The sequence below is a fragment of the Chelonia mydas genome, chromosome 11 (genome assembly GCF_015237465.2).
Source record: "Chelonia mydas isolate rCheMyd1 chromosome 11, rCheMyd1.pri.v2, whole genome shotgun sequence".
Taxonomy (NCBI): domain Eukaryota; kingdom Metazoa; phylum Chordata; order Testudines; family Cheloniidae; genus Chelonia; species Chelonia mydas.
The window spans coordinates 61,863,921-61,891,261 of NC_051251.2; the positions used below are offsets into that span (position 1 = coordinate 61,863,921).

The window sequence follows — 27,341 nt, forward strand, 5'->3', positions numbered from 1 at the left end:
GAGGGGCAGGGGCCCGGCGCTCTCTGCCGCATCACTCCGCCGCTGCTGCATTTGCACGGAAGAAGCACGCGCCCCACCCGCCTCGTCAGCCAGCCCCAGGGACGACTGCCTCGGCCGCGCGCGCGCTCTTCCCCACCTCTGCGCCTGAGACCCTCTCGCCTCTTCCCGGTGCGCGCGTCCCCGCGCGCGCGGCGACAGTTGCAGGCCTGTGTGGAGAGGAGCGGCAGGGGGGGCGGGGCTCGCGCCGCAACACCGCCAGGCGAATGAGGGAGGGAGGACGCGGGCGCGCGCGCCGGGAACGGGGGAGAGCGGGGAGGAGCAGGCGCGGCGCGCGCGCGCCAGCGAGGGAGGGAGGGTAGAGGGGGACGGAGTCGCGCGCGCGCGCCCAGTCAGCAGCAACAGCCCTCAGCAGCCGAGCGGCCAGGAGGGAGCCAGACGAGCTGGTGCCGCGGTGGAAACTGCAGCTGGGACCGGTGGGGCGGGGGTGCCGCGCCCCCCCCACACCCCGGACAGCGCCGGAGACCCCGCCGCCCCCTCCCGGGGGCAGTATGAGGGCGGCGGCGCGGCTGTGATCCCCGCCGCAGCGGGGCAGCCCCGCCCCCGGCTCCTTCGCAGCGGCCGCCCCAGTCCCCGTTAGAGCTGTTCCCCGGGAGCTATGAGCCATGAAGCCTCCCGGCAGCAGCGCCCGGCGGCAGCCCCTCTCCGGCCGCAGCCTCCCCGAAGCCGCCTCCTGCCTGAGGCTCCGGCCGCCGAGCCGCCTGCACCTGCTGCTGGGGCTGCTGCTCCTCTGCGGCCCCGCCTGGCCCCGGCCCTGGGGGGCTGCTGCGGCCACCGGTGGGTAGAGAGCTGCCCTTGGCGCCGGGGACACGGGTGTGTGTGTGTGTGTGTGTGTGTAAGAGAGCTGGCCATCTGTGTGTGTGAGAGACAGGTGTGTGGGTGTGCAAGAGAGATCTGTCCATCCATCCATCCATTTCACCCACCCCAATAATCTTCCGTGCCTGTCCGTTTTCTGCCTTTAATAGTAGTTGTCCTAACTCCACCTATGACATTGTCCCATCTGCAAATATGGGGTGTGTATCCATATTTGTGCATTTTAAAAAGACCACGCAGTAATGGGTTAAAACCCTCTTTAAATCCTGTTTTCATTGCGGAGGGAAGGATATGTATACAATGCACTGATGAAGCAGAGACGACAAATGTTTGGGAAGGTATTTTGTGATGTTTGTAGGAAGAACATATCTGCAAATACAGTATGTTTTTGAAGGTTTGGTTTCGTTTGAGCTGTATTTAAATGAAATGCCGAATGCTGGATGCAATTGTTTTCAAAGTGCCATTATTATTATTACTGCTATTATATTGCTTGCCAGATTGATTGATACCAGATACCTTGAAAATGAACAGAAAGGAAATGGGGGTTTGAGCAGGAAAACCCTGGAATGCTGCCTGCTGGAAGTGCTCTTGGCATTCTCAAAGTTACAGGAATAGGGAAGATTAGCCATTATGTAAAGGGGATCGATTAACATTCAGTGCACATGAACTCAGGACTCAAGTTGTCTTAGGAATGTGGGGAGCGTGCCCAGCAGTTTCACAGATGTATGCATGGTTCACTACAGCACAGTGTGCCTGCGTGCTGCCAGGAGAGAGAAGTGTAAGAGAGGGCTGCATGTCCATTAAGAGATTTCCCCTCTGCCCCCAAGATGAAAGGCTTTAAAATACTCATCATCGAGATTGCATGTGAAAATATACATGAATTTAAATAATACATGATAGCAGAAAAACGTTTAAAGTGTAAAAAGAAATCAAACATACTGCATTAATGAGCAGCCTATTATTTCTGTTTAAGCGAATAATACACTGGAATACAGCAAAACATATCTCTAGCTTCATTTTATGGAAAGAGACACATTCTGCACTTTAGTTTATGGCAGGCTATCTTTTTTCCTTAGCTCTGCATTGGAATGAAACTGCAGGAGGAATAGCAGGAGCACTGGCAGATAAAGAGCATACATTTCTACAGAGTAACAGCAGTAGCAGTAAGAATAACAACCAGAGCAATGAAATCCAGAAAGAAATCACACTGCCTTCAAGACTGGTCTATTATATCAACAGAGACTCTGAAAGCCCTTATCATATCCTGGACACTAGGGCAAGACACCAGCAGAAACACAACAAGGTAGGGCCAAAAGAGACTTGATGTACAGTAGCTTAAAAGTAATAGTATCTGCTGTGGAACTGTATTACTGGTACTTCAGAGTATTTATTTAGCAGGACACCAAGACTTCAGAGGTCATTGCACCACTTTTAGAAGTGAGAGAAAAAAAACACACTTCCACTTTTAAAAAAAAAAAAATTGTGGAAATTTAAAGACAGGCCTGAATTGAAATTCTAGATCCAAATCACTTATCCTGGTATTTCAGGGAAGTTGTGGAATTGGATCAGAATTCAGCAATTTTTTGGCCTATAATCCCAATATAGATCACATTGGTTTGACTTAATCTGAATTGTGATACTGTAAGCAGCAAAATACTCTTTAAAATTGTGCTAGACTACTCAAGTGTTTGTGACCCTTGCCTTGTTTTTAAACATGAGACCGTTTAACTCAAAGTGTTGCTAAATGAACTAAATTCTGGTTTCCTGCTAATGCATGCACAGTAACAATAATTATAAAAGTTGCCAGTTTTCAAAATCTTTAGTCAGAAACTGAACACTTTTATAATTAAAAACTGGAAAAAAAATGTTACTTTAATATTTACCTTGTGCTGATACAGATTTATAAATCTGAGCTGGTCAGTAGAAATGTGCCTGAATTGATCTGTGATTTAGGAATATGATATTGGTTTTGTGTAATGATCAGGTCTAGAAGTAAATATACTTCAAAATATCTCTTTCAAGCCATTTTATATTACTTGAAAAATGCTTTTCCATTGAAAAAGGATGAAGGAATTTTACTCCTGCCCATGGATTCTGCATTAAAAAGATAACATTTTGGAAGGTGAAGAGGATTTGTGCAAGAAGAGATCAATGTCTCTGTTCTTATCATGAAAAGTTGGATCCGTGTATAGAATACTGCTATTAGACTCTGATGCATTAGTGTTCCTATTGAATTACATTAGATTTCTACTAAGATCAAACAAATTCACTATGCTTGATGTTATTTAAGTAAATGACTATGAATTTGTTAATATTTTGACATGTATTGTGTAACATTTTATAGCTGGAGGTAATTTTGAGCTAATTATAAGTAATATCATTTGGGCCTCCTCATTTAAAATTATTCTGAGTCTCTAATTATGGTTTAATGAGGAGGGAGGTGCTTACTAGGTAATTCAGCACAGAAATTCAAGATACCTGGCAGGTGTTGATGGATACTCATAGGATTTCTAGCAATATTCTAGGGTACTATAGAAAAGTGAGTCCATTGCTGGAATTCTGTTTAGTTAGCCTCATTTTCCTACTATGCTACTTGCAGAAATGACATCACAGTATCTCACAGGACTGAAATGTCATTCTCCAAAGTGTGGACTCATGGGGTTGTGGTGTATGAGTGTGTGTGTGGAGGGGGGAGGGTTAGGGAGAATGGAGGTAGAGGGAGAGGAAGTTTGAAGTTTTTCACAGAATGATAAATGATAGGGAATAATATGGCATGTTTCCCAAAAGGAGTGGTAGCACATACAAAAATATTTCATCTACACATTTCTTTGATGCTGGATTCTGAACAATTTCCAGAGGTATCTATATCTATCCATTTGTCCAGCTCCTCTTTAAGAAAATTATTATATAAACAAAATTTAGTAAAGCTCTTTGTATTGTAATTGTTGCCTATCTTTGACTTGATTTACTGTTTTTCTAGATTTCTATGGAAATCTGTTTCCTTTGTGTAGTTGCTCATTAGAAATTCTTTATTCTCTCTCCTTAGTATCTTCCAAATTTACTAAGGATGGTCTTGCTCTTTTCTCTTGTGACTTCTTGCAGAAAGGGAAAAGTTAAGGAGGAAATTCAGGGTGGTGGAGTGTGGGGAAAAAGTGTTTGCAGGCCTGCACAAAGGTTTAGGGATGTAGGTCTGGGAATAATGTAGATGATCTGAGATTTGAGAGGAAATTGGGGTACCCACACATCCAGCCGCTCTACCAGTCTCTCCTTGTGTTACTTCTCCATGTATTTTTTATTTTTATTTTATCTTATTTTTTAAAGGAGTTTTGATGCCATTCCCTACCTCCCTGTGCCCTGGTCTCCACCTCAGGTTTATGTAGAACAGTGGTTCTCAAACTGTGGGTCAGGACCCCAAAGTGAGTTGTGACCCCATTTTAATGAGGTCACCAGGGCTGGCATTAGACTTGCTGGGGCCTGGGTCAGAAGCTGAAGTCCAAGCCCCACCGCCCCAGGTTGAAGCCAAAGCCTAAGGGCTTCACCCCGGGCAGCTGGGCTTAGGCTTTGGCTTCAGCTCTGAGTGGTGGGGCTCAGGTTGCAGGCCCCTCACCTGGCACTAAAGCCCTTGGGCTTTGCCCCTCCACCTTGGGTGGTGGGGCTTGGGTGGGCTCAGGCTTCAGTCCCCCCTTCCTGGGGTCATGTAGTAAGTTTTGTTGTCAGAAGGGGGTCGTGATGCAGTGAAGTTTGAGAATCCCTGGTGTAGAAACTGTTGTTGGAGCAGAACTCTGCAGGAGTTAATGCTGATCTTGTTAGCATTAATTTCAATGGGTATGCTCAGGGCTGAGTACTGTGTAGAGTGGCTCTCATTTCCACTCAGCTGTGCCCCCTTAACTTGACTAGCTCCACTATGCAATATTCTTACCAAGGAGTTTCTGTAAGCTTGAAGGTCAAGCAGAACATGTCTTGTTGGCTCTCTTCCTTGATGGGTTTTTGCCCTTTTGGAGCTGAACTTCCACTGCTTTGATCTCTTTAGCATAGCAAAGGGATTAACTGTGCTTTCACTGGATTCTCCCTTATGCATTGCATTATGTTTAAATTGCTCATCTGCGCTTCCAAAGTACTGACAGTTCCAGCCTAGCTTATATTTTGGACCTTGTCCCATACCTGTCCTCTTCTTTTCATTTACTCCACCCACTCCACCAACAATTCCTCCCTCAACATTTTGTTCATTTCCTCTTCCTGTGTATATGTATCACGGAGGACAGCACAAAAATGCACTAAAAATGCATAATCTCCCAGTCACAGTTTGCCAAGATACTACCCTTACCACGTGAAATGAGTGGGTTTTTTTATCCTTTCCCAAATATTATAATGACAAATAAGCAAGTTATATGCACCTTTGGATTTCCCACTGCATTCTGTTTTTTATATGTCTGTTTTGTTTTGGAAGGCCTTCTGGTCAGGAGTTGCCTTTTATGAATTATTGTAAAGAGCTGATCACATTGTAAGTGCTAAAAAAATTAATAATTTTCAAAATCACTCAACAAGAGGTTTTTTTTAGGATTGATAATTTAGGTGTAAATAACAAGGGGGCAAACATAACAGCCTTTTAAAAATGTTAGTTAAGAAAATAACTAGTTAGTTAAGAAAATAAATATTTGATATTTTTATGCATTTTAATGAGATGTCTGACCCCAAATCTTGTTTTGTGAGCATTGTTTTATTGCAACTTTTATATGTAATTGGTACTGAAATGCCTAGAAATGAAGGGCCTAATCCTGTAAGCCCTCCGTGCAGCTGCCATTGAGGCTAATGGGAATGGGAGCTCCCCATATGGTTGGTTGTGGGACTGGGCCTGAATGCCTCCTAAATGCTGAATCACTGTGTAAAGCTTATGGATGTATGAGTGTGTATAATGAAAGAGGTGTATATAAGAGGAGAAATAGAGCAATGCAGAAAAGTTTTTAAAATAGCATTTTTTCTTTTAAAATCTCTTCTGATGGTAAAGTGTTTATAAGATGATTATTTTGGAATATATATATGAATTAAAGAGATACTGTCAAGATAAAAATAATGGGTCATATTCTCTTCCAGTTATATTGGTGTAACCCAGTTGCAATATTGGGATCACTCTGGTGTAACTAAGAGGAGAATTTGGGTCCACTATATTTTTAAAGTCCTTACTGGTAACACTTGTGACAGTACTGATTATTTAAAAACTCCTTCTGCTGTTCTGATTTATTTGTCTAGTCATTTTTTCATTTTCTGGTTCTTTTCTGTAGTGCTTGGGTTGCGATATGCTCCTGGGGAATGCTCTAACAAAAAAGAAATCTATAAAAACTGAAATTCAAAGTATTTTCATTAAAAGTTTCCTATAGATATTAAATTGTGGGGACTTAAATTATCTTTGGGGTCTAATCATTTGTCAACATCCATTTGTATGAAAAACTGTGTTTCATAAACACAAATGTCTTATGAACAGCAAAATATACTTCAGTATACTAAACATTTATGAATAGATGATTACATAAAACATAGTGAGGGATTGAGTGGATCATGAAGATTAGTAATGGGATATAGTACAGAGCTTTTAATCTTTGTCTTCAGTACAAATAAGACCTAGGACATTGGTGACTGTCATTACCTTCTGACACCTGTGCAGTTGTTTTATGTATAATGAGCTGGTGGTTTCTTTTCATTCTTGTATTTTTGTGTGGTGGATGCATGACCACTGTTATCATGTCATCTATGTTATCACTGTAATTTAGTCCCTGCCCCAGAGAGTTTACGATCCATCTTACATTTTTTTATAGTAAATACACAATCAAGACCTGATCCTGCCTGGGGCCTTTACTTGCTACTGTAATACAAGTAATTAAACAGACAGACAAAAGAATCAACCTGATACATCAAGTCATGACTGAGGCACAGCCACAGTGCAGTGCGTGGACTCGCACTGTGTGTGCTGTACATGTTCTGTGGCTAGAGGACTTCAGTCTCCACTGCTGCAAGCCTGGTCGTGTACAGAAGTGCTATAGCCATTTAAAAATATTTTTAAAAATTGAAAACTTACCACACTGAATTTTTTTTTTAAAGGTAGCCTTTAGCAGATCTGATTGTCTTCTCAGGTACACAAACAGTTTGTGTATCTTTTAAATCTGTTTGCCATCTATTCTATATGCATGCACAAGCATCTTACACTAGTTAGGCTTTGTATCCCCCAGTGATCTTCCTGTTTATCATCTGTCATTGAATGGCCACCATAATTAGGTCTAAATAGTCCGAATTATCAGTAAGGCCTCCCAATCTTTTTATCTTCTGATCTTCCACATTTTTTCTGATCCTAGACAGAAACCCACTGTCACTATCTTTTTGGCTAGATGAAAGCTTGAATTTCTAAGTTAAAGACAGTGCAACGCTGAATGTCAAATGTATTTCTCCTTCAGCAACAAGGAGAATATTTTAAAACATTTTTGGTACCTGAATGCTTCTTTGGCTCCATGGCTGAGAAGCTCACCAGGCTAGCAAACTATTTTATTTCTGAAAAATCACCAAATATATAATAGAAGATGATGTTCTTGGTTGGGATAATAGCACACCTGTACTGCATTATAATGTATTTAGATTCACCTTCACCTTTTGGTATTATCCCAGAAAGATGCATGCAAGTGTAATGTTTTAGAGACATTAAAATATTCCTATTTTATTTGTAAGAAAATCAAATTTTCCTGGGGAGGGAGTATTTAGAATAGGATAAGAGTCAGTACTTTGGCTTCTATTCCCCCATGCCACTGACTGACCTTGGGACGCTACGTACTTCAGTTTCTTTATCTATAAATTGAGCATAATTCCGCCTTACAGGGGTATTATGAAGCTTATTAATGTGGAGTGCTTTGAAATCACAGGGTGAAGGGCAGCATATAAATTCTTATTATTGTTACCCTTATCCTCCTTTTCCCCCACTGTTGTTTATTAATTTATTTGTTGTATCATCTTAAGTTAGGGCAACATAGAGAACCCTTCACTCATAACAGTGAGAAGTTACTCACATGAGTAGTTCAGTTGAAGTCAGTAGAACTACTTCTGTATAAGGAGGCATTTACCATCTGGGTCTTAAATTTATAAATCATTGGGCAGGGGTTGTATGTTTCTATAGCACCTGGGCCCTGACACTAATTAAGTCTTTGGGCACCTTGTCAATACAGATGAACAGTAATTTCCCATGTATCGCTATTTAAAACATTACCATTCGTAAGAAGATGCTGGGTTCAGAAGATAAACTTTTATGTGAAAAGTAAGCAGGAGCAGATGAAATGCTAAGGAAGCAAGTCTTCATGCAAATAAAATGAGTTCCAGTTGAAATAACTCCTCAGAAATCCTCTAGAAGACTGTGCTCCTCAGAAGAGACTGTGTAGTATCATCTCACCATAAGATACTATGTCTCTGTTTTCTACTTATATAGTCAGGCCTGCTACTTTTCACTCCTGATATGTCAATTAAACCTTTCCCTAATTTACCTGCCATTGGATTGAAAATGATCTTGTACAATATAAACACTATTCAAAAAACAAACAAACAAATGAAGTTGCCGTGGCTTTCAAGAATATGAGGTATGTGTTTTTTAAAAAAATATTTCCCAAACAAACCAAAATCCTCAAATATTAGAGTTAAGGTTGTCCTTCTCAAACACAGCATCTATCCTGAGTTTTAAAACAGAGTTTTATAACTTGTTTTATACACACTTTACTGCACTAATGAAGGAGCTTTGGATTTTTATTTTTTAATGTGTGTCCTAATTAATTTCATGATCTGTCATGTAAAGTTTGTTTGTACATATGTAAGTTTGTAAGCTTTACATGTATGGCACTTGGCCTGGTTTACATTACAAACTTGTGTCATTATAACTATGTTGTTCAGGGGTTGTAGAAAATCCACACCCCTGAGCGAAGCATCTACAGTGGCTGAACTCCTGGTGTAGACAGTGCTATGTTGATGGGAGCGCTTTTCCTGTTGACATACCTACCACCTCGCGGGAAGGTGGAGTACTTAATGCTGATGGGAAGAGCTCTCTTGTTGGGATAGGTAGCACCTTCACTAAGCGCTACAGCAGCACAGCTGTCCTATTGCAGCGCTGTAAGTGTAGACAAGCCCTTGGAGAATTGGCTGGCACGTGGTAGGGCCTGATTATGAGAAGTACTGAATGCCACCTGCAGAGCAATGAGCGCACTCAGCGCTTTGCATGATTGGGACCTTAATGATCCTGTGATGTTACACCCCATATTTCTTCATAGAAATATGGGTATGATATGCATATGGCATAACTAAGATACATTTTATGCAAGATGGCTCATATTAGGTATCATTGGAAAGGTTATGATTTACTGAATGTGATTATCCAATTTGTATGCATGTATCATTTCTGTGTCTAAAGTTAGGGAATATTGACTTTGTAACAATTACAATTGTGTGTGTATTTGCGTACTCCCACCAGACAACCGGCCATCACAGCCTTGATGGGCCATTAGGAAGAAACAATAAGACTGAAGATGAAGATATTAATCTCTCTTCTTCCTGAGAGGCGTCCTGGGATGTAGATGTGACACTACCAGGTCAGGTTATAAGATCACCTGATACAAAATACCACCTTGAACATTGCTGGTACTTTTCCTCCGTAGGTGGATGGGGATCAAACAAAGGTTTCCCACTTTAGGAAAATCCTTTTTAAGCCTGGGAAGGGGATTAATCTGTGCCGGGGTCGGCAACCTTCGGCACGCAGCCCATCAGGGTAGTCCGCTGACTGGCTGCGAAACATTTTGTTGACGTTGACTGTCTGCAGGCACGGCCCCCCCGCACCTCCCAGTGGCCATGGTTTGCCATTCCTGCAGCTCCCTGCAGCCTGCGCTATTTTCTGCGGCTCCCATTAGCCAGGAATGGCGAACCATGGCCACTGGGAGGTGTAGGGGGCGGTGCCTGGAGATGGTCAATGTAAACAAATTGTCTCATGGCCCGCCAGCGAATTACCCTGATGGGCTGCATGCCGAAGGTTGCCGACCCCTGATCTAGGCTCTTCTCCATTGCCTACCCAAGAAGAAGGACTGCTGAAAGTACCTGAAGGGCAAAAGGAACTAACCTGAAGGGAAAGGTAGGGGTGAGACAGGGGTCCAGTCTGTAAGAAGAAATATCTGGAACTCTGAGCTACAGAAACTCTGCATCCTACCTAATTCAACATTTAGGGTGAGAAATTACATTTTGTAACCTGTTTCTTTAGTGAATCAAGTTCAGTTTGCATGTTTTGTTTTATTTGCTTAGTAATCTGCTTTGTTCTGTTTTCTATCCCTTATATTCATTTAAAATCTACCTTTTATAGTTAATAAATTTTGTTTTGTTTATTAAACACAGTTTGTGCAATTTCTAACTGGGGGGACAAGAAGTTGTGCATATCTCTCTTCACATTGAAGGAGAGGGTGAATTTTTATGAGTTTCTCCTGTGCAGATCTTTTTATACAGCACAAGAGCGTATTATTTTAGGTTTATTCCCCAAAAGGGGTGTGCACGTGAGTGCTGGATGAATTGTCTCACACAGAACTGACTTCAGTCTATGTCTGCAGTTGGGTGTGGGCCCCCTACCTCTGTGTGTGTGTGTGTGTGTGTGCTGCAAGATGCTGGAGACCTAATTCAGCGAAACGGAGAGGGAATCCAGGCTGGTGGAGCAGGCGGAGGTGCTCAGTGAAACCCCAGTGCATCAGGTGGCATCCCAAAGGGGGTCTAACCTGTCACAGATCTCCTAGATACTATGTATCTAAACACAATTTGTAACATTATGTGTATGTTGATGTCAGTGGGACATAAGCATGTGTTTAAAGTGAAGCAAGTGTGTAAGTACATTGCTGAATTGGTACCTACATGCAGCTAGTGAATTCTTGCAAGTTCTACTTTATGCTGAAAGTGCCAAGCTTGCAACCATGATGATATCATTCAGAAAATAAGGCTTTTGTGGCTTCTGTTTGGTGTCACAAGTGCCGGAGAAATCTTCCAAAGGAAAATGAGAGAGAGTCTGCAAGGGCTGAAGGGAGTGGAAGTGTATGTGGGTGACATTTTAGTTTATTCTAAGTTAGAGAAAAATCATACTGTAACGTTGGAATGAGTTCTGAAGGCAATTGAGATAACTTATTAGATTAAAATTAAATAGAGGAAAATGTACTAAACAGAAAATTGAGCTACAGTTCTTGGAGCATGTGACTGATGAACGGGGCTCGGAAGACAGATCCAGACAAAGTCAAAGTATAGTTGAAATGCTACCACCTAAAATAATTCAGAACCTATGCAGTTTCTTGGAATGAATAGCTATTGACTAAATTCATATCTAACTTATTCTCAAAAGGCCAACCTTGTTATGAACTGCTCTGTGAATCTGGGTTAAAGCACAGGAACATGCTTTTAGGGATCTAAAGAATATATTGACCATATCCCTATACATTTTATGCTGTTTCTAAATCTAGAGCCATTGTGACAGACGCTGGCAGCTGTGGTCAGGATGTGCTGATAGTTCATTTACATGCAAATAGTTAGAAACCTGTAGCATATTGTTCTAGATGGCTTTTAGACTCTTGGACCAATATACAAAAATAGGGAGAGAACATTTGATTATAGGCTCACAAAGTATTTGCAGGGTCTTGGTATTTTCAAGCTTCAGACAACCGCAGTCCATTGTCTCCAGTTACAAACAGTAAAGACACAGATAGGGGGCCTCTTACATGCTAGAGATTGCTAGTGCCTTTACACCTATTATAAAATATGCTCCAGGGAAGTTTGTGGTGGTGGGTAAACCTTATCAAGGAGTCCTGTTGGTTACCCAGATTCTGCAGAAGCTTGCGATTCTATAAAATCATATGTTGGTACCATTTTGAGTGGCCTGATAGCTTCCCAATGAAAATTAGAACTGATTAAAATAGACACTCATGCTGATTCATAACTACCCACTGTATCCAGGATTATAAGATATAGGTCACAGAGTTGTTGTTTTTGTTTAACGGGGTCCCACATCTAGCCTATGATTTCCATGCAATGATAGAATTATTTGCCAAAGTTGACAACTTATAGCAATTTTGTTATCCTATAGTCCTTGAAAGATGATTCATGGTGAAGAATACAAGAGACATCAGAGTCTCACAAAATGTCAAGAGCAAGCCAAAATATCAGTTGTGTCCCAGCATAGGACAGATCTTAACTGTCCTCGACTTAGAGTGGCCAGAAAAACACAATCCAAAGAGCCTCTAATACTCAGTGTTAATTGGTAGTCCTTGGAAAAGAATTAGGACTAAACCTATGTGAAGAAAAGGGACATACCTATCAGATAGCCATTGACTTTTTTTCTGGGTTTGTAGACATTCTTCTTCTCATTAGACCCACAAGTCAGTAGCTCACAGAGAAATTAAAAGGCTGTCATTCTTGAATTCTAGAAGAACTAGTTGCTGATGGGAACAGTTTGCCATGAATTCCAAGCTGGTGGGATAAAGTATGACTTTGGAATACAGTATTCCTTTTAGCACCTAGCAACTACAAGAGAATGGATTAGTAGAAAGGGCAGTTCAGATTGTTAAGAGAATTCTACAACAAACAATCTGGTATATTAGATCTTTCCAGCTGGCTGCTCCATGCACCAGGCGATCCCCCGCTTGGAGCAGTGCCGAGCTGCTGGATCTCATCAGCATTTGGGGAGAGGAGGCTGTCCAGTCACAGCTGCACTCCAGCCATAGGAATTGTGATACCTACGGACAGATTTCACGATGCATGAGGGAAAGGGGCCATGACCAGCACACACTGCAGTGCAGGGTCAAAGTGAAGGAGCTGCGGAACACCTACCACAAGGCGCGGGAGGGAAACCACCGCTTCGGTGCTGCACCCACGAGCTGCCATCTCTACAAAGAACTGGACGTGATACTCGGTCGTGACGCCACCTCCTCTGCAGAGGTCACTGTGGATACTTCAGTGGCTCACATGCTAGTCGAGAGTGGACCAAGTCAGGAGGAAGAAATCTTGCACAAGGATGTGGAGGGGGACACAGAGGCAGAGGACGACTCGGAAGTCAGAAATGCATGCAGCCAGGAGCTGTTCTCTATCCCGGAGGAGGCTTGCCAGTCACAGCTTTCGGAGCTTGACGAAGCGCAAACAGGAGAGGAGGCCCCTGGTAAGCGGCTTTGATTTTGGGAATCGCTGAAGTGAGTTGTTGGGGGCAGGAGGGTTGCAGAAAGCTGGCTTGTGTCTGTATGATTCGCGTACCACCACATGCCTAATTTGAGCGGCAGAACAGGGTGTTGATTGACTCCCTCACTTCACAGGAATCTGCCTCAGAGATCTCCACGAAACTCTCCTGGAGATACTGGGCAATCCACTGCCGCAAGTTCTTTGTCAGAGCTGCTTTGTTTCTTGCCCCATTAAGGGTAACTTTCCTGCGCCACTGTGCCGTCACTGGGGGGTGGGGTGAGGGACCATTGGTGCACACAGGTTAGCCACATAAGGGCCCGGGCAGAAGCTGCAGGCTTGGAGAGGACCCTCCCTTGATTCCCTGCTCCCCTCAGCAGCAAGATATCTTCCATAATGAACACAGCCTGTGGAAAATCTGGGGACAGTAATGATTATAAGGCCCCCCTCCAGAGTGCTGGCTCTCCCCCAAGGGCCAGGTGCCCAGTGTACAGTACCGTCCTGGAACACTGATTTCCCCTGCCCCTGCGGTTACTCACCATTTTGGGGGTCTTTTGGCTCATGTGTGCTTGCCTGGGGTCAGGCAGTTAGTGACAGGTATGTGAATAGTGGCTGTGTTCTAAATCACTGAATCAGCAGTCTGTGTTGCAAACATGCAAAATATTGCATTTTGGCTTCACAGATATGACCTTTGGAGCCCAGCCTCCCTCTTTGTTATCGCCGGCTGAATGGCTGCTCAGAATTAGAAAGCAGCCAAAAAGAACTAAAGAGAACTTTCTGCGTGATGTCATGATGCATTCTGTGGCCAAAAAACAAGAATTGAAGGAGTGGTGGGACAGTGAGAAGAGGGACCAAAAGGAGAATGCATCGCGCCAGAACACATCCACAGAACGCCTCTTAAAGGTTATGGAGCGCCAGGTGGACACGCTCCAGGTGCTACTAGCACTGCAAACCAAGCAGCTCTGCGCCCACCCTCCCCTGTGGCCACTGTCGCAAAGCTCTTTCCCATGCGCCGCCCCAGACACCGCCAACGGACTCTTACCAACCTCCTGGCTTCAGTCTGTACCTGCTGCATTTCCCTCCTGACCTGTCACAGTCCAGCCCTGCGGACTCCCAGTACCCACTGCACTCAACACCTTTCCCTCTGTAGTTTAGCCGTGCGGAAGTACAGTACCCACTGCACTGTACTCCAAAGGTTGCATATAATGCCTGGACATACACAAATCTTTAACTGTCTTGGGACCCCGTCTCCTCCTGGGACCCTCCCTTCCCACATCTCCCATAGTGCTGATATGTTTTTTTTGTTTCTCTCTCTCATTTGGTTGTTTTTTAATAAAATAATTGTTTTGGTTTGAAAGCAACCTTTATTCCATTAATTGAAAGCAAACAGAGCCCTGCAAAGAAACAAGCATATTTCTTAAACCTTCTCAGTGCATCGTCTGCACCAATCACACCACCACCTAGCATTACAAGTTCTGCACTCCTGAGCATAGCAACAAATATTAGTGGCTTTCAGCTTCAAATTGCTGCCCCGCCGCATCCGTGATTCTTATGGCCTCATGCTGCGCCCCTTTAATAGCCCTGGTCTCTGGCTGTTCAAATTCAGCCTCCAGGCACTGAGCCTCAGTGGTCCAGCCCTGAGTGAAGCTTTCACCCTTCCCTTCACAAATATTATGGAGTGTACAGCACGCAGCTATAAGCATAGGAACATTGTCATTGGCCAGGTCCAGCCTTCCATATAGGCAGTGCCAGCAGGCCTCTAAACGGCCAAAAGCACACTCAACAGTCATTCTGCACTTGTTCAGCCTGTTGTTGAACCGCTTCTTGCTACTGTCAAGGTTCCCCGTGTATGATTTCATACACTATGGCATTAAGGGATAGGTGGGGTCTCCTGGGATCACAGTGGGCATTTCGATTTCCCCTACAGTGATCTTCTGATCCAGGAAGAAAGTCCCTGCTTGCAGCTTCCTGGATAGGCCAGTGTTCTGAAAGATGCGTGCGTCGTGCACCTTTTCGGACCAGCCTGCCTTAATATCTGTGATATGCCCCTGGTGATCCACAAGTGCTGGGAGAACCATAGAAAAATACCCCTTCCAATTAATGTACTTGGTGGCTAGGTGGTCTGGTGCCAGAATTGGAATATGCCATCTATTGCTCCCCCGCAGTTAGGGAAGCCCATTTGTGCAAAGCCATCTACGATATCACGCACGTTGCCCAGAGTCATGGTTTTTCGGAGCAGCATACGATTAATGGCCCTGCACACTTCCATCAACACGAGTCCAATGGTCGACTTTTCCACTCCGAACTGGTTAGCGACCTATCGGTAGCAGTCTAGAACAGCTAGCTTTGACAGTGCAACTGCCACGCGCTTCTCCAATGACAGGGCAGCTCTCATTTTCGTGTCCTTGTGCCACAGGGCTGGGGTGAGCTCATGACACAGTCTCATGAATGTGGCTTTCCTCACCCAAAAGTTCTGCAACCACTGCTCGTCCTCAGATATGGATAGACAATCTGATCCCACCACTCAATACTTTTTTCCTGAGCCCGAAAGCGGCTTTCCACTGTGGTCAGCACCTCCGTGAATGCCACAAGCAATCTCGTGTCATAGCTACTATGCGTGGTGAGATCAGTGTCAAACTCCTCTTGCCTTTGTAGTTTAAGGAATAACTCTACTGCCACTTGTGAAGTGTTAGTGAGAACGAGCAGCATATTGGACAAGAGTGTGGGATCCATTCCTACAGATCGAAGAGGCAGAGTGCGCAGTACACAAACCACTGAAAGGTGACGCCAAATGCAGACGGAAGAACAGGGATTATTGGGATATGAAGCAGTGCATCATGGGTCATTGGGACAGGACCCAGGATGCCCCGCAACCCCTCTGCATTCCTTCAGCTCTTAGCGGCAGAAGAGGAAGAGGTGCTTGGTGGGCTAGCTGCCCAGAGTGCACCGCTCCGAATACTGCTGCAAGTGCCGCAAGTGTGAACACGCTGTTGCACAGGCAGCTGACAGTGTGAACACACAACAGTGGTTTCCCTTCAGTGCTCTCTGAGTGGCGCTGTAACTCTGCCAGTATAGACATATCCTGAGTGCAGCGTAAAGTTTACCCAAGCTTAAACCAGGAGAGACAGTCTTGATAAACAGTGCTGAGGAAAACTATGGGACTTTAGCTGTTGTCATGGGATGCATCTTTACCTTCAGTTCCTACATGGTTGAGACTGATTAAGGTATTCAGTACAGAAGAAAACAGTGGCATCTTCGGTTGGGTGCAACCCTTTGTAGCAATGGTGTTCACTCCGCAGTCTATTTGTTCATTGATGTAGGTAGGGGATTGCACTTAAAAACCCCAGACAGGCACCTTTTTTATATATATATATATATATATATATATATATATATATATATAATGACAAAGTTCAGGAGAAATGATCAGTTGAAAAGGCTCCATTTTTTTGTTGCCTCTGGCTAATAGATATTTGATCTTTTTTTCCCTAACCCTCTCTCTCCTTTCTGGAAGGGAGAAGAAACATTTTTCCTGACCCCCTAGCGGAACGTACATCTCAGTGTTCTGGCTGAAGCAGAGGTGATGTTGTGTTTCTGTTAATCAGTTCCTCTTCCCAGTTTTTATTCTTGGGTCCTCCTCTCCAGTGAATAGCTTAGTGCCTGCTCCTGCTGCTTGCAGCCTTCCTGTGCTACAGCAGAGTAAAACGGGCCTGATTCTTGTCACTGTCACTACTGCCCACACACAGGGTTTTGCATATTTACAGTGAAAACTGACAAGACTCAGCAGCAGAAGAGGCATTGGAGCTGTGTAGAACAAGGAAGAAAGCAACCGTCCTTAATTCACACTTGCACGTTTTTTTCAAACATAAGAGCTAGAAATTTAATATTTTTTTAAATGAAGAGCTTAGATTCTGCAAAAGCTGATGACATTATTGTGAGAACTTCCTACATGCCTCACAAGTGGACTATTTTTTAAGCTTTATATGTTTCTCCATTATCACTGCAGCCTTTACTCTCTTACTGAGACTGAATGACTTCTGTGATCTACCTTAAAGAACTAAGGGGTGTTTTGCCATAGTATATCGGGTACCCTTTCCTCCTCTGTGAATTGGGGTTCTGAAAATGCTCCCGAATCAAGTTATACTACATGGAAATAGTAACTCTTGCCTAGTTGTCTGCATTTTTTTTTAAAGTACCATGGAGCAATATAAAGAGTAAGCAGGACATGTGCCTGGGTAAGATCAAAGTGTCTGCTTTCTTTGCTCTATGGAGCCAACATTCGTCAAAATGACAACGTGGTCTGCTAATAAGTGATTTTCCAACTTGTAACTGAAGCAGATAATTAGGGTGGTTCCTTCATTGACAGCCTGTATGTTGTACGCATGCGTGCTTGATCTGGCTGTGACAGCAATATTGTGTACACTGTTTAGTTATGAAATGCATTAATTGTTAAGAACAGGGAAAGATTATATGTCAACTTAATGCTTAAAGGACCCTTGTGAATATTAGCTCCATCTGGAGATACCAATTAGTATATAGTAAATTTAGAATACTAGTTGATGAACATACATACAAAGTCAGAGATAAGAGTGGAGGTGGTGCAACAAATGGTATCGATTGCCCACAGCACATGGAGTTGATAAAAACTTACACCAGCACTATAAAGGAAACTAAGAAAACTTTACTCCTTCGATAGTGGCCAACAAGTGCTGGTTGACAGAAGTTGGTCCAGTAAAAGATATTATCTTACCCACCTTGTCTCTCATATCCTGGGATCAACATGGCTACAACAACAAGAAAACAGCTATACATATAAGTTAATACTTATCTGTTTGTGCTTATATTAGCATATGGTTTCAGTGCTAATTTATAAAATAAACCTGCTCTGTGTTTTTTGTTTTTTCTCCACTTTCTGTGGACATGTGTATCGAGGAAGGATCTCTTCATATGTTAACAGTATAAATCTCTTGAGTGTTGTGTGAATCAGCAGAGAAATAAATTGGTGCATTGACCTGATTTCTTGGTAGAGAGATGCTGATTCATTTGCACTCAGTTGAGAAGTGTATTATGCTTGTGCTGGTGTCTTAATCCCACTCATTTGAGATGATTTCCCATCTGCTAGGGCCTACAAATTCCAGTTCAACCATAGATAATTTAATTAGAAGGTTTCAGTAGATTTCACTAGTGCACTAACATTGCTTTGAGGTCTTTTACCACTTACACTGTTTCTCAATAAATAGTGTGTTTGTTAATTATAAATTATTTTAACTGCCATTTAACAGATATTTTCAGATTATAATCAAGATACTTTTAAAGTAATGAAGGATTTTATTCTGAAATGCCATTTGACTTGTGTAGTGTCAGATTAGAAAACATAGTTATTGTAGTTGGATAAATAACACTTCTAAGGACAGGGTTTAATTCCCTTATGTCCTTCATAAAAGCACATTTTGGCAAGATATTCAACAAATTAGCTTATTTGGTTGAAGTTTAATTTAATGAAGTTTTAAGTTTTATTTTGTAGTATACTATGCATTGGAATTATAAAGCACAGTGTAGAAATAATTAGCCAAAATTGATTTGAACATTTGCAGAGCACTGCTAAATTGTTTAAAATCTGCAACTTTTGTACTCTTGTTGAGGAGATATTTTTTTGAACCAAACGCTTCAGTTTTTCCTGTGTCAGACTGGACACAATGTTTGATATCACTTAGTTTAGTGACTCTTGTGAAGGGCTTTTTAGTACCACTGTGCCTTTGATATTTTAGTGGCAGTTTCACATCCTGTTGATGAGTAGAAGAACAAAAGATCCTGTGCAGAGTTGTGAATTAGGAATATGTAACATATTCTACATCAGAAGGCCAAATCCTCCCGCCTTCATCTCCATCCATAGCCGGAGTAAATAAGCTATGAGCAGAGATCTATAGCGCATCTGGAAGCGGCTTCTCAGTTTGTGTAGACAGATACTTGCGAACTCTGCTTGATAGGCACTCTGCTTAATAAGGCCTTGTCTACCCTACACAGTTTTTGTTGGCAAAAGCAGCTTTTGCTGACAAAACAGTAGAAGGTTACACACCACAAAGCTACTTTTGCTGGCAAAACTCTCCTGTTTTGCTGACAAAATGAAACCATCGTGACGAGAGGCATAAAGCTTTTTGCGGCAAAGTTAAAGCAACAGAGCTCCAGTGTAGACATTGCTCTTCGTTATGTCGCTATAACTGGCCTCCCCCAGTATCCCACAATGCCCGCTGTGACTGCTCTGCTCACCGTTTTGAACTTGGCAGTCCTGCATCTCTGCTACACAGGCATGTGCCCCTCCCCTTTCAAAGCTCTGGGAAGTTCTGACAGCTGAGCGTGTCGCTCCGTCAGCGAAGATCAAATCATTAACACGGAATCTTGTTCTCTTGGACACTAGGAACACAGGGGCAGGTGTGTGTGATAGTGTATGTGTGACTGGTGTGCTGTGCAGAGCTGGAGGGACGCAGGGGCTGATGCTGAGGGTGTCCCCTTCCCCTGTCTCAGGACTGGTTGCATTCAGTTGCTGTCTGAACTTAAAGAGACAGCATGCCGGCATACTCAGTGTCCCCCAACACACTCTCTCTCTCTCTCTCTCTCATACACACTCCCCCAATGCACATTCTGTCTCTGTCTCTCCCCTGCACACACGCATGCTCCCTGTCACACGTTTCCCCTCTCCCCCCCTCCACTTCAGTTGAAAATAGGGTTGCCAACTACCTAATCACACAAACCCAAACACCCTTGCCCCACCCCTTCCCTGTACCAAGGCCACGCTCTTGCCCTGCCCCTTCTCTGAGGCCACACCCCCACCCACTCCATCTCCCCTCCCTCCATCACTTTCACCAGGCTGGGGCAGGGGGTTGGGGTGCAGGAGGGGGTGCTGGCTCTGGGCTGGAGGGTGGGGTCGAGAGGGTTCGGAGTATGAGAGGGGGCTCCGGGCTGAGCCTGGGGTAGGGGAATGGGGTGCAGGAGGAGGTTGGGGTACGGGCTCTGGGAGGGCGTTTGGCTGTGGGAGGGGGCTCAGGGCTGTGGGAGGGGGTTGGGGTGTGGGAGGGGGTTCAGGGCTGCAGGAGGAGGATTGGGGTGCGGGCTCTGGGAGGGAGTTTGGGTGTGGGAGGGGGTGAGGGGTTGGCGCCCAGGAGCCAGAGGGACGTGCCAGTCGCTTCCGGGAACCATGTGGAGCCAGGGCAGGTAGGGAGCCTGCCTTAATCCTGCTGTGCCGCTGACTGGACTTTAAGTGGACTATTAAGACCTCCCGGATTGGTTTCAGCAGCCACTGGGAGATTGATTCTGATTCTGGGAGGGTTGGAAACCCTAGCTGAAAAGTGGCTGGCGATCTAATAGGATGCCTATGGAACGATGGGATTGAGAAACCTGCATCATGTGATGCTGTACCTGTACCATGAGGCATTGCAAATCCTTCCCAAAGCATCCTGGAGTCAGTTGCACAGTGGGATAGCTACCCACAGTGCACTGCTCTCTGTGTTGATGAAAGAGCTGCTAGTATGGATGCACTCTGCCAGCACACGGAGCACAGTGTGACATGCAACAGTAGTTTAATTAAAGTCGTATAACGTTTGTTGACAAAACTCTGTAGTTTAAACCTGACCTAAAAGTAGCACTGTAGCCAGGGATGGCACGGGTGACAGCTTGAGCTAGCCACCCAAGTACAAACCTGCCTGGATTCCCTGGGTGCATACCTGGGCAACTAGCCCAAGCTGGGTCCCATGCTTCCCCCAGCTACCCTTCTCAAGCTAACATACTAAATATAGCAGAGCTAGTGTGTCTGTCAACCCAAGCTGGGATGCATGTTCCCAACTACAGTGTACACATACCCTAAGAGGTTGGGCTGGGGGGCGGGAAAGAGGACTCCTTTCCACCTTTAAACTGGGTGTGGAGCAAGTGGCTGCAGGGCCACTCCACTGCTACATTCAGTGAACTGTAGTAACAGATGTTGGGCATTACCCAGAAAACTAAACACTATTTGCTAGAAGCTTTCCAAACACTGAAAAATGATGGGCTCAGAGGGTCTCGCAATTTAAGGACAAATAAAGAGACATGGAGGTGAAGGGAAGAGCAATAACAATAGGCTATTTATATATCATTTGTTACAGATCAACTTGATTCAGCAGAGTTAGTATGGCTGAAATAGCTGTTTAAGAGGAATTTAAATGGGGACAGCTCCAGGCCTGAAATGGTTATGCATTTCCCCAAGGATTTTCTCTGTAGTTTGTCCCTCCAATGCAGAACTGTGTCAGAGCAGTATTCGTGACATTCTGGGTCTGTGGAATTGGGAGAAAGGAGAATTGGCATTGTTCCTGTTGCAGGAGAGATGATCTTTTTACCTAAAAGTCATCTTGTTTAGGTTATTAAAGGAATCCTATTGGCCTCAACTGAGATCAGGGCTACATTTTGCTGTATGACACACGCACACGCAGCCACACACCCCCCCTTCCTCAAAGAGTGTACAATCTGAGCAGATAAGACAAAGGGCAGGAAAAAGAAAGTATTATTATCCCCATTTTACAGATAAGGAACTGAGGCACAGGGAGATTAATGGTAATAGTTTAATCTCATAACTATGATATTTTTCTTATGAATATATTAAAGAATATGTATTGCTGTTGATTTAAGGTGTGTGTGGCATCCACCAGTTATTTTTACAGTGAATTTCACTGTTTAGTGATGAGTCTGAAATTATGACTGGTTCAAAAATTTCGAATCACCCAATTTCCAGTTATCTGAGTTATAGTATGGGATAATGTCTTTATTGTGAAATGACTTTCTTATTTGAATAATTCTTTAATTTTCTTAGCCCTTTACAATATTATACCTGTTTGTAGTTAGGGTACAGAAGGATGGAAGACAGATTGCAATAGAGAAAAGGAGTGGGGTGGAGTGTTTTGTAGGTGAACATCTTCACCAATATTCAGTGAGTCAGGATTACCTACCATAATGAGAACTCTGGTGAAATAAGAGTTCTTTAGGCTGTTGGAGCATTCTAAAAACTAATTAACACATAAAAATTAATGATCTATGAAGTGAAAAATATGATTGGAAGATGGCTGTTAAATATTTTTGGGTTAGTGAGAAATAAGTTTATTTTGCAACAGCTTTCTAGATACTAAAGATATACAGGACATCCTATGACTATTACTGGTAGAGAAGGTACTTTCCGATATAGCACTCTTTTTGAGGTATCTTTTTAGTACTTGTAAAAATGCACTGTTTTGTTTTATTATTGTGGTAACCCAGGTGAATCACCTAATTGCGGTGAAGCTGTGTTACATCACAGCTTTAAATAAGTACCACTTCGTTTCTGAAGATAATAATTACCTTTTAAGATTGCTGAAATTTTCCTAATTGTTAAGATTTGTGGCCAGTACCGTTGGAATATTATTTAATATTGTACATACACTGAAGTTAAATAGCTTTTCAAACAAAGGGATTAAGAGTTCCATAATCATTATTAAGTATAGTGAATTATGGTTAAGAACAAAATAAAACCTATAGCTACAGTACTTTAGAAAAATCAGGCTTCACAAAAAATAACAGACAAAAAGACAACTTTTCATAAGGCACCCCAAAGAAGGAAGATATGTTGGGGATTTGTCCAATTCAATGAAGGATCAAGCAGAGAGCTTTTCAGAATGGCTGAATACCTGTTAATATCATAAATCTACAAATGGCAGGGAGGAGAAGGGACAGAAAACCTTTTTTCTTTTAATCCATTGATTTAAAATAATGATAAAGAGGGTTTTTAAATGAGATACGCTAATAAATGTATAACTGAACTACTAAACAGGTATTGAACATGCTGTTGATAGTATGCCATATATGTATTTACATAAATTCTTTTTTAAAAATGTGTGGTTCTCTGAAAAGTGACTGCAAAAATTTTACTCCATATATGTTCTTATACCACCAACTTTGCCATGTTAACGGAGTGACTTCCAGCACTGATTTAAGCAATGCGACTAACATCTGTCACATGGTGTTTACTCTCTCATCATCTCCCGAAGGAGAGAAGCACGTGTCTTGGAGTATCTACTTTTGGTAGTGGGTTTTTGTTTGTTTGTTTTTTAAATTTACATGTTTCTATGTATTTATGTTAGAGATGACAAGGTCAAAGAAGTGCACCTTGCATGTGGAACAGAAGGTGGTCAGTTTGTGATAGTCTTTAGTTCCTAGGGGAATTTATTCCACAGCCTGGGTCGAGGCCCGAAGAAAGTTCTATTCTGTACCAAAGGAGCTTTATCCTTATTGTAGAAAGTTCCATTGTGCCAGAGGAGGGTTGTTGTTGATTAGCCTTCAACCCATAATTTTAGGTAGTCTTTTAGATATCTTGGATCCAGACCATGGAGTGTTTTAAGGATAAAGACCAAGACCTTGACCTTGATTCAAAATCCTATGGAAGGCAATGTAGAGAGCAGAGGACAGGTTTAATGTGCTCACAGTAGTTTAGATAGCCTGTGTTGCGGAGGAGATGTGCTGCAATTTTCTGTGCTATTTGGAGTTTCGTAAGCAAAGCTTCAAGCCCAGCTATTTCCATCATATTGTTGCAGTCTGACCAAGAGGTGACAAAGGTGTGAATAACTGAGGCCAGGTCATCGTCCACCAAGGTGGGATGGAGTCTCTTAACTAACTGGAGATGATAGAATGTGATACTTGTGGATGCTGCTATGTGAGAGCTTAGTGTCATCAAGGAATCCAAGAGTCCTCCTAAACTGTGCACTTCATTGACCAATTGTGTGGGCTTACCTTCAACCAAGGAGGTTGTACCATGGTTGCAAATGATCGAAAATACTTTCCACTGCCCCCCAGCATCAGTTCTTGCTTGGCTTCAGTTTCAAGCAGCTGTTCTTCATGGCATCATGGGGTTCCATTTATTATATCTCACTAAGATGCCCGGTGGGGTCTGCAAGCCTGACATCCATGAAAAAGGCTGAGTTCTTTCTGATGCATACTTCACCACTGTCATGAAGATTCTGCAAGCCAAATTTTGACTACTGTTTGACCCTTTGCTGTAATCACAGATTTTTATGCAGTCTGCCATCAGAGTGTGTTCAGAGTCCTATCTATTGACTCTAGTGTCAAAAATAAGTTTTCATTCCTGTTAGCCTGGCAAAGCCAACACAACTGTGGGTGAGAGAGTTGGATTCTTTTGCCTTGTTCAGCATCAGAGCTGTTTGCTAAGTTCCAATCAGTTTACATCTGTCCAAGTCCACTGAAGGCAACATAAACAAACCAGGGAAATACAATTTTGATGGAGCTACTAGAAGGTGGGTACATAACTGGTTGGAAAGTCGTTCCCAGAGAGTAGTTAAGTGGTTCACAGTCAAGCTGGACGGGCATGTTGAGTGGGGTCCTAAAGGGATCAGTTCTGGATCCAGTTCTGTTCAATATATTCATCGGTGGTTTAGATAATGACACAGAGAGTACACTTATAAAGTTTGCAAATGATACCAAGCTGGGAGGGGTTGCAAGTGCTTTGGAGGATAGGGTTAAAATTCAAAATGATCTGGACAAAGTGGAGAAATCATTTGAAGTAAATGGGATGAAATTCAATAAGGACAAATATGAAGTACTCAACTTAGGAAGGAACAATCAGTTGCACACATACAAAACGGGAAATGACTGCCTAGGGGGTCATAGTGGACCACAAGCTAAATATGAGTCAACAGTATAACACTATTACCAAAAAAGAAAACATCATTCTGGGGGGTATTAGCAGGAGTGTTGTAAGCAAGGCACGAGAACTAATTCTTCCACTCTATTCCATGCTGATTAGGCTTCAACTGGAGTATTGTTCAATTCTGGGTGCCACATTTCAGGAATGATGTGGACAAATTGGAGAAGTTCCAGAGAAGAGCAACAAAAATGATTAAAGGTCTAGAAAACATGACCTTTGAGGGAAGATTGAAAAAACTGGGTTTGTTTAGTCTTGACAAGAGAAGACTGAGTGGGGACATAACAGTTTTCAAGTACATAAAAGGTTGTTACAAGGAGTAGGGGAAAAAATTGTTCTCCTTAACCTCAGAGGATAGGACAAGAAGCAATGAGCTTAAATTGCATCAGGTGAACACTAGAAGCGTATTTTAGAGCTGAATTATTTCCTTGGTTACACTAACTTCCACTGGTTTTAATGAGAGTTAAAATCAATGGGAGTTAAACTGAAGTCAATGGAGCTACTCACAGTGCATAAAGTTAAACATGTTCATAAGTCTTTGAAGCATCAAGGGCCTTAGTTACTAAAGTTGGCAGAAATGAAACTGAATACACTCAGGGAGTAAATCTGTGGAGCAAATTTTAGTCACTTTTCTTTGTAGTGTCACACCATAAGGTATTTCTCCAATATAGCCAGGAAAATATTCTCCAATTGAAAGTTTCCAGTCAAATTCTCAGCATGGAAGAACTATTTCCCGTATCAACTAAAAAATCCAGTTTGTCCATTTTAAAAAATGAATGTATTTTAAGATTATATAGCTCAAAACCAGTTTCAGTTTATAAACTAAAGCTAATTTTTAAAAAAGCCTAATTATCTCTCTTAGATACATGCATACACATCTTTTTTTCCATCTAAGCATAATGATTTTAGCACATACATAGCAGTAGTACAAATGTACAAAAAGCCAGGTATCCTTTACAGATGAATGGATATACTTCTGAATCATTAGATCTCTTAATTTTAAAAAATCCACTTTGATCAAGAGACGGACTTTTTACAATAGCAAACTCAGGAGATTTGCCAAAATAAGAAATGCAACATCTGCCTCTTATGTGTTTGTCAAGGACTGTTACTAAAAATCTGAATTTCTAAAAGCAGCAAACTTACGGTGTTGAAATCCATATCTAACTGATACACAGTAGGAGATCTAAAGAAACTGTTAATATTGACCAGTTAAATAATGTGTATACTTATGCAAAAAATCTATTCTTTTAAAAATGCGTGGTACTATCAGATGAATAAACTTGGTTACTTAATATATTGGCCTGTAAAGGAAGTAATACAGATTTTAAACTTTTATTAGCTTTTTAAAAATTAAAATTACAAAAATTCTATGAAATTCATGCAACTGAATTACAGTTAAATAATCCTAAAATACTATGACGGAGAGCACAGTAAATAAGTAAAAGAATGGATAGTACTGAGGTGTGGCACGAACCAGCAAAAGTCAGGTTATCAGAGTTTACACTCTCAAAATGTCCTTAACTCATACTGTTTTTTTTTTTTCCTCAGGACACTGAAAAAACTCATACTGCTTTTTTTCAGTGAGTTAACTGAATTTCATTGAAACCTTAATATTGTTTTTATATAATAATTATGGCTAAAAATCTGTGATTTTTATGAGACCTCTGTGACTTCTTGAAAATTCCAATAATTCAGCCTGGGGTAGTGGGAGCTCAGGCTTTGGATTCAGCCCTGGGCGGTGGGGGCTCAGGCTTAGACTTCAGTAAATCTGAGGTTTATAATAATTTATTTACTTATTTTAGTCTGTGAATTTAGGGCATGTAGAGGGAGGAGAGAGAAGCTTGGAGATTCTGCTGCATACAAGAGACTACAACACTATTCCCAGAACCACTCCTGATGCAGTGAATCTCTATCACGATGATTAACGGTATTCTTTCCTACCAGAGCAATGGGGGAGGACTCTTCTCTTCATATAATTTTATTTTGGCAGCAGCAAAAATGGAAAAGAGAATCTGACCCTTCCTTCTTGAGCTAGCTCCACTGCATTTGATTGGTAGCACTTTGCTGCAGGAAAGCTTAGTGTAATATTGCAGCTTTGCAGCTAGAGAGTAGCCTTTGTCATCATAACAAGCACTTGTGCTGAGGAAGCAAACGGTTTCCTTTTATATCTGATCTGTTAAACTATATATAACTAGATGGAAACAACAAGAATATAAGTTTCACATACTCACATACAAACACATGAAGTCACATATATCCCATATGTGTATCAAGTGTGTGCATGTACACAGGCTGCACAAGCAATACATGTAATTTTTCTTATGTATAGAAAAGGAAAAGGAATGCATAGAAAAGGAGACATCTAAAGGGTGTGCATATAAACAAAGTGCTATACACATTCCAGGAATATCATTTCTTATTTTGACGTATGCTGTCTGACTTGTTTGTATAAGAGGAAATGAATTTCAAATCACACTTTAGCACTATAAAACACTGGAATGTCCCACAATATAGGGATTAATGCAATTCTTTAAAAGAGAACAATATCAATAGTGTGTAACAT

General features: G+C 42.3%; 1 protein-coding gene across 14 annotated transcripts in view; it reads left to right on the forward strand.

The window, feature by feature from the left end:
• Positions 1-324: 324 nt before the first annotated feature.
• Positions 325-27,341, forward strand: part of ADAM23 (ADAM metallopeptidase domain 23) — a 175,735-nt gene continuing 148,718 nt past the window's right edge. For 11 of the 14 annotated variants that reach the window (XR_005227299.2, XR_006285068.1, XR_006285069.1 and 8 more), the window contains exons 1-2: positions 359-834; positions 1,947-2,173. Coding sequence is in view for 8 of the 14 variants with exons in the window: in XM_043525838.1 (XP_043381773.1) it covers positions 663-834; positions 1,947-2,173 (399 nt within the window). In the remaining 6 variants the exon portion in view is untranslated. Of the gene's footprint in view, positions 835-1,946; positions 2,174-27,341 lie in introns of all 14 variants that reach the window. The other 3 variants (XM_037912209.2, XM_037912214.2, XM_037912211.2) reach the window with 3 other exon arrangements.